This window comes from Sinohyriopsis cumingii, chromosome 1 (genome assembly GCF_028554795.1).
Source record: "Sinohyriopsis cumingii isolate HCF-2022 chromosome 1, ASM2855479v2, whole genome shotgun sequence".
NCBI classification, from domain to species: Eukaryota; Metazoa; Mollusca; class Bivalvia; order Unionida; family Unionidae; genus Sinohyriopsis; species Sinohyriopsis cumingii.
The window spans coordinates 164259626-164272259 of record NC_142961.1 but is presented as its reverse complement, the minus strand read 5'-3'; the positions used below and the strand labels follow the sequence as shown (position 1 = coordinate 164272259).

The 12634-nt window shown below is 36.5% G+C and overlaps 1 protein-coding gene across 1 annotated transcript in view; it reads left to right on the top strand.

Moving 5' to 3' along the window:
- Nucleotides 1-12634, top strand: part of LOC149808297 (methionine synthase-like) — a 193985-nt gene that overhangs the window by 28880 nt on the left and 152471 nt on the right. The window contains exons 5-7 of the mRNA XM_089975738.1: nt 1532-1624; nt 3408-3514; nt 8516-8575. Coding sequence (XP_089831864.1) covers nt 1532-1624; nt 3408-3514; nt 8516-8575 — 260 coding nt within the window. The remainder of the gene's footprint in view (nt 1-1531; nt 1625-3407; nt 3515-8515; nt 8576-12634) is intronic.

Below are 12634 nucleotides of genomic sequence, written 5' to 3'. Positions count from 1 at the left end.
ATCAAAGCAAGCTGACTACAGTCTTCAATAAAAACAGCATCTTTCATCAAAGGAAGAAACAGTTATAACCACATGCTGTTGGTGACTAAAGAATATTGTAGTAAAGTGTTTAATGACACATGGTTGTTGACAATTGGATATAGATCAAATGAGGACTACTATATTTTATATGTGCTATTTCCATTTTCTAACAGGGTCAGGACATTTTCTATTTCTATCCATTTTCTTATTTGCATTTTCTAATGGGATGTGACTGATACATAAATATCATAATGTGATCTGTACTCTGATTCATGGATTTTTCACATACGTATACATTACTTAAAGCATTATTGATTGTACAATACAAATTTAAGTGTATTTTAGACTAGCTTTGTCAACATGTAATCAATTGCACGTATTTTATCACCCAGTTAAATTCCACTCCTCTGTTTGGGTGTATGCATTATTTTCTTCAACTAACTGACTTGGTTATAAGACAATTTGGTGCATAACAGATTCTATGGACCACAATCATCGTGTTATAGCAGGGTGTGTATATATATATATATATATATATATATATATATATATATATATATATATATATATATATATATAGATGGTGGGGGGCTGATCAAATTCCACTCCGGTGGCCTTGTGGTTAGAATGTCTGCCTCGGATGCGGGAGGCCGTGGGTTCGATCCCCAATCAAATCATACCAAAAACTTACAAAAATGGTACTAACAGCTGCCTCGCTTGGCGCTCAGCATTAAGAGGTTAGTGTTAGGACCATTCGGTCTGGTGTCAGTATAATGTGACTGGGTGGGACATCATGCTACATGTCTGCGGCATGATGCCCCAGTGTTAGACATCACTATAAACTGCCACACTGCAGACATCGTAGCAATATGACTGAAAAATTGTTAAAGCTACGTTAAAAATCCAAATCACATCACACTGATCAAATTCCATAGCTTGACACTCCGGGCTATTCATTTTCAAAGTAGGATGAGTACAAGCATTATTGCAGGACAAGAGCTTTTTCCTATTTCAGAATGAGTTGGGCAAGTGTTAATTTTCATACTTTGATCGCTTTATCTCACCATTTATGCCCTTACATTGGCAAACAGAAATCAGTAAAGATAATAGAAATAATTGCAGTACAGTATGAATTCAGCATTGGCTCTGGGCACATTAAAATAAAATGTGGCTACTTGTGACAGGCAAACTTAATATTTTTGTACCAATATGCTGGTTGCAAGAGGGATAGCCTTCCTTTAGGGGTAATTTTGAACATTAACTTGTCAGTGCCAAGGGATTCTGGCAGTAAAAAGTGGGTGACCACTGGTCGGGGGGGGGGGGGCATTCATGAGGGGGACCACTGTATCAGTATCAGAGTTTCACTAAATTACTTTTTTACATCTAGCTTGTCCAAACTAAAAACTGATATTTTGTTCTTCTTAATTATCCCAGATTTGTTTAAGGAATGTTTCCAGGTCTGGGAGCTGTCACATGTATGCATGTAAATACTTGTTTTATTTTGGTCTAGGTATTAAGAGATATGTGGCTGGTGCTATGGGTCCTACAAACAGAACACTGTCTATCTCACCCTCTGTGGAGAAACCAGACTTCAGAAACATCAGTAAGTTGTCTTGTATAGTAATCAAGATGTATTTAGCTGCTGTTTTCTGTACTCAGCTTTATTACATTGAAATTCAGTACACGGCTCTATTACATCTTATTTCAATTCAGCGCCCGACTTTATTACAGCCAAATTCATTACTTTGCTTTACTGCATTCAGATTAAATATTTTTACTTTATTACATTCAAATTCAGTACTTGACTTTATTACATTTAGATTCATTATTTGACTTTATTGCATACTGTTTCAGAATTTCAATTAAATTATTATTAAGATTATTGCAGTAATTTTATTTGAATTTTTTTATTTCATAATATCCACATCACTACAGGTTTAACATCCACTTCACAGCAAACTCAGCATCCACTTCACTTCAGTTTTAGCATAAACATCGCTGAGTTTACCTGCATATGCCTTTTTTTCCCTCTGTAATTACAAGTACAATGGGCAAATGTTGGAGTGCATCCTGTAAGAGATTTAAGCTCTTAGGGGATAATAATGGCGTGCTATTTGAGTCATATCTGTGAAATTTGTATCTTATGGTCTGAGTACAGATGGGTATCAAATTTTACAAAGTATGGCTGAGCCTGCCTTCCATGTGCATGAATAAAAGTCCCATTAAAAACATGGAACAACTGGTTTGCAACATTTTCAGTCAGATCTTATCTCTTTGAAAGTCTTTCAACAACTTATCTTAGATCTGACCATTGGAACTTCTTCCTACAGGTACATGCCTGTTTAACAAATGGCTGTAATGCTAAGTGGGACAGCTAGGCATTCTCTATCCAACTCCATCATTGCTGCTGTGAGTCTTTAAGTCATAGAGACATTTTCCTCTCAGTGTCTAAACTGTTTAAGGAATCTGTATCCATAGGTTACTCTAGTAGTTTTGAAGGGTATGCAAATCATGTTCTCTTGCACCACCACTATATACCATGGAGGATCCCAAGGATCCATCCTTCCTGCAGCAGAAAACTGTTTGTCTACTACCAAAATGGGCAGTTGAAATCATTTACACTATACATTCACCATTATTCTGGTCAAGATTCTATATAGGCTGAAAGTCCAACAGAAAGCTTAGACCAGTAGTCAACTGAAGTTCGCTCAGTCATCATATACAGACGCTCATGTTCAGGATAGAGAGCCCATAGTTGATCTTCAAAAAATTGGATAATGTATTTGAAACTAATTTTTGAATTAAAATATATTTCTTTTGATAAAATGCACTCAGATCTTGATATGGACACTCTCTGTGAGACTCTTTCTGGAAGTAAATGCTTCAGTAGTAACTGACGAATGATGGATTTAGTGTCAATCCCACGGTCCAAGAGGAGGTAACTCCCATCTGATTTTTGTTTCAGTAAACAGAAATATCTTTGTACTGCTAGCACTAAGATAAGCCAGAAGATATTCATTTTTTATGACTTTTTTGCTAGTTGAATTTTTTTTGTGCAGACATAACAATAAAGGTCACCTGTCTTTAAAAGACAAACTATTATGGGACCTTGAGTGTCTTTTTGCAGACATAACAACAAAGGTCACCTGTCTTTAAAAGACAGACTATTATGGGATCTTGAGTGTCTTTTGCAGATGTAACAACAAAGGTCACCTGTCTATATGGGACCTTGAGTTTCTCATGCAGACATAACAGCAAAGGTCACCTGGCTATAAAAGACAAACTATTATGGGACCTCGAGTGACTTTTGCATACAGATTTTAATGTAGAATGATTTATGTATTCATGTGTATGCACCAAAAATTTAAGGAATCTATATTTTTTAGCTTTTGATGAGCTTGTAGAGGCCTACACAGAGCAAGCCATGGGACTGTTAGATGGAGGGGTGGATGTCCTTCTTGTGGAGACTATCTTTGATACGGCTAATGCAAAGGTAGACTGTGTATAGAATATATATATATACTGTGTATAGAAACTAATTTAATTAATTTCTATTTCATATCACTTGCTTCATTATAATTTTTATTTTTTTGCCCTGTAAAGCCTAAACAAGCTGTGAGCAGCTGTTCTTCAGTAGTGACCAGGTTTCAAATGTGCACTTCCAGACGTGAAGTTTAAATGAAAGAGGTTATATGTATACAATAATCCTGACTTTATACATCTATATGTAATCTTGTACTTATTAGGAAGAGTACGATATGCTCATACCCACATTATTATAAATGATGTCTTTAAATAGCATTATTGACATACAACACATTTTATAAATGATGCCGATAGACAGCATTACTAACATAGGACACATTTTATAAATGCTGCCATTAGACAGCATTACTAATATAGGACACATTTTATAAATGATGCCTTTAGAGCACATCACTGACATAAGACACAATATATGCTGCCTTTTGACAGCATTACTGACATAGGACATATCATTATAAATGCTGCCGTTAGACAGCATTACTAACATAGAACACATTTTATAAATGATGCCATTAGACAGCATTACTAACATAGGACACATTGTATAAATGATGCTGTTAGACAGCATTACTGGCATAGGACACATCATTATAAATGCTGCCTTTTGACAGCATTACTGACAAAGGACACTTCATTATAAATGCTGCCTTTTGACAGCATTACTGACAAAGGACACATCATTATAAATGCTGCCTTTTGACAGCATTACTGGCATAGGACACATCATTATAAATGCTGCCTTTTCACAGCATTACTGACATAGAACACATCATTATAAATGCTGCCTTTTGACAGCATTACTGACAAAGGACACATCATTATAAATGCTGCCTTTTGACAGCATTACTTGCATAGGACACATCATTATAAATGCTGCCTTTTCACAGCATTACTGACATAGAACACATCATTATAAATGCTACCTTTTGACAGAATTACTGACATAGGACACATCATTATAAATGCTGCCTTTTGACAGCATTACTGACAAAGGACACATCATTATAAATGCTGCCTTTTGACAGCATTACTTGCATAGGACACATCATTATAAATGCTGCCTTTTCACAGCATTACTGACATAGAACACATCATTATAAATGCTACCTTTTGACAGAATTACTGACATAGGACACATCATTATAAATGCTGCCTTTTCACAGCATTACTGACATAGGACACATCATTATAAATGCTTCTTTTAGACAGCATCACTGATGTAAGACAGCACAAAATTTGAAATATTATGAAGATAAAAAAATAAGACAAGTAAACATTTGGTAAGAGCAAGTTTCTTTTCAAGAGTCGCGGTTTGGAAAAGAATTTGTAAATCTATGTTCGTGCCATACATAGGGCACACATCTTGTCCAGCTGAGATTTGAGACAATACACATAATAGAACCTATAAACAATTTTCTGATTTGAATACATTCTCCAATCATGTTAATATTAGGAATATAAACCTGCTACCTCCCAAATTTAGCCCTACTGAAAGACTAAAATTTGTCTTTTCTGTCTATATCATATAGACAAAAGGCATCAACTCTTGCCCATTACCACCCCTTGAGGCAACTAGGGTTATAGTCAGCTTTAGGGCACTGCTTCTGTGCACACAAGCTACAACACACTATCATTTCAAGTATTTGCACATGCTGTCTTCAGTTCACTCACTCTGTTTATTAGGATCTTATTTAGTGAATTTTGTCAAATTGTTTACACACTGACATTTATTTATGTATTTGTAGTTGTTTCATAACTGCCAATCTCATGAATTTGGCATGAATTTCACAACTTTTTCAGCAATTCACAGATTCACACCACAAACCAAAAACTCATGAATTCTCCAATTCTCAATTATATTAAATCTTTAATAAAATAACCGATTTCCTGTTAAGCGCTAGTTGTGATATTCGCAGTTGCCGAAACAGTCCAGTACTGCTGGTCGTGATATTAAAACTACAGCCGATTAGTACAGTTGGCCTGGTAGCAAGCATTTTAGCCTATTTTAATCTATATGTATAAGAGTAGTTTTACAAATGCTTTTGAGAGAAACTGGGGCCTAACCGGAATTTTGCTCTGTGCATGCGTCACCAACACTGATGTGAGTTACCGTTCAGCATCGCATATAAGATCTTGAAAATGTCTTCTCCACCAAGGAAAAAGAAATGTATTGCTCAAAAAGTGAAGTTTAATTTGGAATATGCATGATATGGGATCAGTTCGTAGCCTCAACCACAACAAATCAAGTTGGGGCCCTGAGTGGCCGAGTGGTCTAAAGCGCTCTCCGTTACGGATCACTGCCATCTCACCTCTGTCTGCGTGGGTTCAAGTCTCGGATTCGACCAATGTGGATATGTGAGAAAGCTTGCCAGTAGCTTCTCGAGGGTAGGTGGTTCTTTCCAGGGATTTCCCGGGTTCTTCCTCCACCATTAATACTGGCCACCATGTATACCTATCATGTGCTGAAAAATGGCATTAAACCCTACAACAACAACAACAAATCAAGTTGAGGATACAACATCGTAGCTAGGTCGCAGAGACGATGTGAGAAAGCACATCGGTGGCAAAAAACACGTAGAAGTTGGGAAAATTAAGAATTCACCGATTTCAGCTCTGGTTGTGAAATTCACGTCAAATTCATGAGGGTTGGCAGCTGTGAAACAGCTACAAAAACATAAATAAATGCCATCGGTCGAAGACCTGCAAGCTACCAACGCTGAAGCATTATTTCTGTGTTTTTATGTTGAACATAATCTACCTTTATCAGCTGGAGACCATGCTAAACATTTGTTCCGACCAATGTTCCCGGACTCAAAACTCGCTTCCAAATTTTCCTGTGGAAGAACCAAAAGTGCTGCAGCTCATGTGCATTCCTCACAGCAACGGTGACAGCGAAATAGTATTTTCTCTAGTGAGGAAAAATAAAACAGACTTTAGGGCCTCCTTAGCTGCAGAAAATTTGTCAGCAATTTTAGTCACCAAGATCAACCAGCAGGCAAGAAGTCTTAACTATTTAGAAAACAAATTTACGATCAAGCAGTTGAGGAAGTTCAAGTCTGCTACAGTATCATGTCTTGATAAATAACCACAAGAACAAGTGAAGTTTATGAATACCATAATAAATAGAAATGCAGATATATTTCTGCATATATGTAGTGTTTAGTTTTATATTGTGATCTTGATACAGTGTAGTATTGACGGTCAGAGTGGATGGAGTTATTGTCATGGCATTTTTCACTAATTCATGTCCAAATTCATGACTTTTTTATCCCTATTTTCACTAATTGTGAGCCTGGAAGGTTGGCAGCTATGCTGTTTCTTTGCCATGTCAGAAATGTTAGAAATTTTATTTTAAATGCAGTAAATGCAAGAAATACAAAGCAAAGGAAGACACAAGTTCTGCTTAGCATATAAAAAATATACTTCTTCCCCCTGCAGCTTGTGCAATTTATGGTTGGAGGTTGCCTTGTCAGTTGTCCTGCAAAAAGGAAGGCAAAGATAAGAGGGGGAAAGCATCCAAGACTAGTACAGAATTACTAATTATACATCTGAATACAGAATCAGTTGTGTGCCTTGTGGGGGACACTACTGAGATTCCCCTCCAAATCAGGACAATTCTTTCCACTACAACATAGCAGATTTGGGGAATACAAATGCAGACATCCTGCAGTCGCAGTTGGATACGCCAGCCTTTCAGTAGTACATCCATCAGCTGCTACAGGAAATGATGATGCAATTCCTGACTTCAGGCAAAATTTTATTTGACTTTTTATCTTTTGCATATAAATTTGATGCAATGGATGATTGTTCCTCCAATTATAGTAAGTCAGGTGGGCATAGATCCCTCTACATGTCTGAGTTTGACCTTTGAATGCTTATAAGGAAAACTGACATGTTTTCAGGGTCTTTGTCAATTTGAGTGCCTTTATCCCTCAACTAGCCAAATGTTTTCTCTGTCCCTATGAGAAGAAAACCATTAAAGGCTACCACTTCATGACGTCTGACACATTAAGGTACCATGGCAGGGGGATATCAATCATGATAAAGATCTATCAGACTCTCAATGAAGATGTTTTCATACAAAATCTGTGTCCTGGTCGCATTACCTTTGGCATGAGTGAGTTACATGCCCTTTCTGTTGACCCAGACTAACTTCATTTCAGATCAGTGGGCAATTATATAGTCATCATGTGTTGCCTCTCATCTGTTGAAGGCAGTGGCCATGCAAGATCCTTTCTGTGCCCACAAGCACTACTTGGAGTGCACAGAGACAAGTCATGGCAACCGTGAAAGACCCACCACCATGAAGGCAGGTAAGCAGGATATCACCATTTAAACCATGTCTTCAGAGCTTGAGTGTGTTATACGCTCTGCATACTCTGAGATCACAAAAACATTAGTTGCTTAAACTATGTAACAAGAAATTTAAAACCCAACAAGCATTCAGTTTTCCAAAATACAAAAATATATTTCCCAAAAATATCAAATCAAACAAAGCAAAAAATAATTAAAAATATTTTACAGTGAATGGATTCCTAGAATATTACCTTAAATTGTACTGTCAGTGTCACATTACTCCAAAACTATAGAGAGGTATTCCAAATGAAGGTTCTGATGTGATTATGTTTTATGCTAACACCATTGAAGAGTCACTGTTCTAATGATCCGAAAGTTTTTACTTCAGAGTAAATTCCATGAAAGTAGAATGTCACTAAAATGCTTGAAAGTTTCACTTAATCCAACAATTATTTAACTGTCCATGTCCTTTAATGGGCAAGAGTTACTGCCCTTTGTCTATATGAAAAGATGGATTCAGAAGGCCTAAACTCCAAATGTTAGTTTGATCAGGTAAGTATTCTCAGAGAAACATAATTTACTAGAACAGCTTGCTTTTATGATTTACTCTTTGCTGTGTCTGATATATATATTAATTTTTTTCTTTCTTCAGGCAGCCCTCTTTGCAGTTCAGGAATTACTTGAGAAAAGGAAATCATCATGTCCAATATTTGTAAGTTTTTTCAATTTAACTTTTGCATATTGTGGTCACCTATGCATTTCACAAGTTATTTTCTTTAAAGCCTCTGTTTTTTGTTAAATAGCTTTGCTTATTATAAAAATATAACAATTTATGAAAAATATACAATTTTAATTTTATAATTGTTAAAAGTGTATGTGACATATTTACTAAAATTAATGTTTGAATAGAATTATGAACAGCATAAGACCAGAATGAGGTGTAATTTTAAATAGCAAAGAAATCCATGGCTAGACTTCATTAACTTTTATTTTATCAATCACAAAAATTGGTTTGTTCTGCTCTCTTTGGTCCACAAATTTTTTTCTTGGATAAAAATTATCATTTACATGTTGTTCTTTGGATAAAGCAAATCATTAATTACCTACAGTGTGTCATGTTATTTTCAAGCCATAAATATTTAGCCATAAGGTTTCTTCTTTAAATACATTACTAAATCATAATATGGTTGGAGTAGACACACTACCTTGCAGATCCAACCCTCCCAAGCTGAGAAAGACATACCACCTTTTTTGTGACTTGTTTAAGGTGTTAAAATGTAACCTGCTAGCTGAGACTGAAGTCAGGCAAGCATGGTCTCCCATTGGATAGAGAGATTGGCATAAGATCTCATCAGATGTCTGTTTGTGCTTGTACGAGATTAGCAGACTATTTCAAAATGCCATCCACTTTGTGCTTTCACCACTTTGAGTGAACCTCGAGTTTTCTCACCTCAGTGATTTAGACGCCATCATTTACTTAATCTCATTTTAAGATTATCGTAGAGGAATATTATGTACTTTATTTGTCAAACTCTGTCATATAATAAGCTATTTGAATCATCATAATTGTCTGCCTTTTCATCTTAGTACTTGACCTTTTTTGTTGTTGTTGTTGTGGGGTTTAACGCCATTTTTCAGCACACGATAGGCTATACCTAGCGACCAGTGTTATTGGTGGAGGAAGAACCCGGGAAAACCCCAGAAAGAACCACTGACCCACGAGAAGTTACTGACAAGCTTTCTCACATAACCACAATGGCTGAATCCAAGACTCGAACGCACGCAGACGGAGGTGAGATGGCAGTGATCCGTAACAGAAGGTGCGTTAGACCACTCGGCCACTCAGGGCCCCGACCTTTTTTGTAAGCTAACTCTTGTAAATGATGAATTATTCCTAACAATATCATTTCAGTAATTTTTCTCTTTACCTTAATTCATAGTGACCACATCACAGTAAGCACAACTTGATGCCTGACTGATGTCATCTGTTTATGTTATTTTGTGGCTTTCACTAATTAAGGTACCAAGAACAATGGACACAATGGAAAATGTGCCAAGTGTAAGACATTCAGGCTGGTGGATGATACTCAGCCCACCTGTATTAGTTTTATGCTGTGTGTTCTTTAAACCATTCATGTGACACTTGCTTTCACTGTATGAAGACATATGGGTGACTTTCACACCTATTAATTTACCTGACCAAATGAGAAAGTCAAGAAACAAGCACACAGTGTTGTGGACACAATTAGTATCGCATCTAACATCATCTCAGTTGCCAACTTCCTCATGACCTATTCACTCAAAGCAAGAAGATCACCAATTCAGAAAAGGATTAGGAGGTAATTTCCACACAGTTACAGCTCACCATTTTCGTCAGTCCCACCATTGCCCACTTTGCATTTTCCTCAGTCCCGCCTTTGCCCACATTGCATTTTCCTCAATCCCGCCATTGCCCACATTGCATTTTCCTCAGTCCCGCCATTGCCCACATTGCCACAACCTGAGCATATCATTAGTGTACTGGTCCAGTAACCAACACTTAAAGATTAAGGAACCAAGGGTTAACAAACCTTTCCTTTAACAATGATGACTTCCATCATACATCAGAACTGGCTTTCTGCAAGACATAAAAATCTTCTACACAGATGTCCTAGCTGTTGACAAAGATATCATTGTCCTGCTGTATTGAAACCTTATTTAAATATGGACCAGAAATTCTTTCTTGAAAGAACAACTGGTTCACAGCATTATAGTGATTGGTTTGACTTGGTCTGTCTTCCAGCATTATGAGCTTGGTATAGACTGTTCCGTAGATAACCCCACCAATAAACCTGCCTGGGAGTCAGTTTTTAGTTTACCTTAGCCTTAATGATCGTTTCATAACCAAGCAAACCGAGTTGCCGATGAGTCTAGTTTTTAGTATACCTTGAGTACTCTACACTCACATTTCTTCACAGTTTGCAAAAAAAAGATGCATTTCTATTCACATCCCTCGGCCAAAAGTCAATCACAGAGTCATCCTTAGATTTCAGACTCATTTTCAAGCTTTTTTTTCCATGCGCTGATATACTAGCTCAGACAACAGGCTGTCAAAAAGGCAAATATCATGCTTGTCCAGCGATTCAGAGCATGGCCTCCATTCCACAAGAGGACCAGAGAAGTAGGAAGGACTCATTTAAGGCATGCCATAATGGGAAATACTCCCAGTACCCTAGTCCTTAGTGAGGGTCCAGTTTCACAAAGTAATGAGAAGACTCAAGGAGAGATTGACCAGTTTCAAACAAACGTTTCCCAGGCAGCCACTTTCCTGTAGAAAATAATGGCATACCAATGCTGCCCATTTTAAATATTTGAGTGTCGGAAGCCTTCAGCACTTCACATAAGAATGGATGAGATTCTGCCTCAACAAGCTGTAGTTCCTATATTATATACTTTGATGAAAAGGTTGGTCAAGTTCAGTGACAAAACAAACCACAAGGATTTTACTCCAGGACTGCCCTAGATCTAGGGTTTCTCTACCACTGCTTCCAGGAACCAAAGTTCAGTTTGGTATTATGACTCTGGTCTAAAACAAAGTAACAGAAAAGAGTGAAAACCAGCAAGTTTTGGAAAATTCAACAAATAATTTTTTTCCTTGAATACAATGTGAAAATGTAAAAAAACCTTATGGTATTGCAAATTTAATCCCAAATAATCCTAGAATTACTAACATAAATTCTAAAGAATAAAGTTCAGAATAAATATTAGTGGTATTCCAAAACAAACCCAATTCTGAAAGTGTTGGCATATTATAACCTGAATGGTGATGATGTGCCAACAATCTTTTGTTGAATCACAATAATAATATTTAACAATATATCCTTTTTTGAATTTCACTATAGATCCAAGTTTCTATTTCTAAGACTATTATTTTAGATGAGCACCTTGTATTTCCAGTGAATAGTTCAAATAAATAAATTCCAGCTTAAATAAAACACTGGACACAACAATAAGACTGATTTCTGCTTCAGATGTTATTTTGCAGGAATAATAATTTTTCCCTTAAACAAGACTTTATACTCTGCAACCTGACCTAGTTCACATTTAGTATTTTCTTTTAAAAAAAACTTACCTACTGGAAACCTTCATTCTAGAAGGTTCCAAATGTTTGCAGTATAAACTCTTGGTTGTAATCTAAAGGTCTGTTACTAAAATTATAATAAAGAACATGGTGAACATAATGTCCTTTACTCAGACCAAGATGATAATCCAAATATTTATAACATAAACAATGCTGATTTTTTTAATAAAAAATTCACTGATTTTGGATGATTTCAATTTGTAATAACCCACTTCATATCATGAAATAGGAAGAATAAAAAATAACTAACAAACAATGCAAATTAAATACACATAACAATGGGTAACCCATGATTGGTGCCCAAAGCCAATCGGGAGGAAGAGAGGAAGTCCTTAAGAGTTCCTGGATCTTCAATTCAGAACCAGCTACACATCCTTGAGACAGATCTATGTAAACAGCAGCCTCCAAAAGAAGAAGGTGAAATGGTTAATTCAGCATGCCAGCCAACAGCTTCTGTGATGTCTCAGATAAAAAACACTATTTAAATGCAAGGCTTATAGAGATCATTCTAATTTCCTGTCCTGAAATCCTCATGAGGCAACTCTGATCTTTTGGACTTCAAAATGCTGAGCATATAACCCACTTAGGCCATGAAGATGTGACCTGAGACTTGATGTCCTGCCTTCGCACCTTCATGGAAAGAAAGCGTCT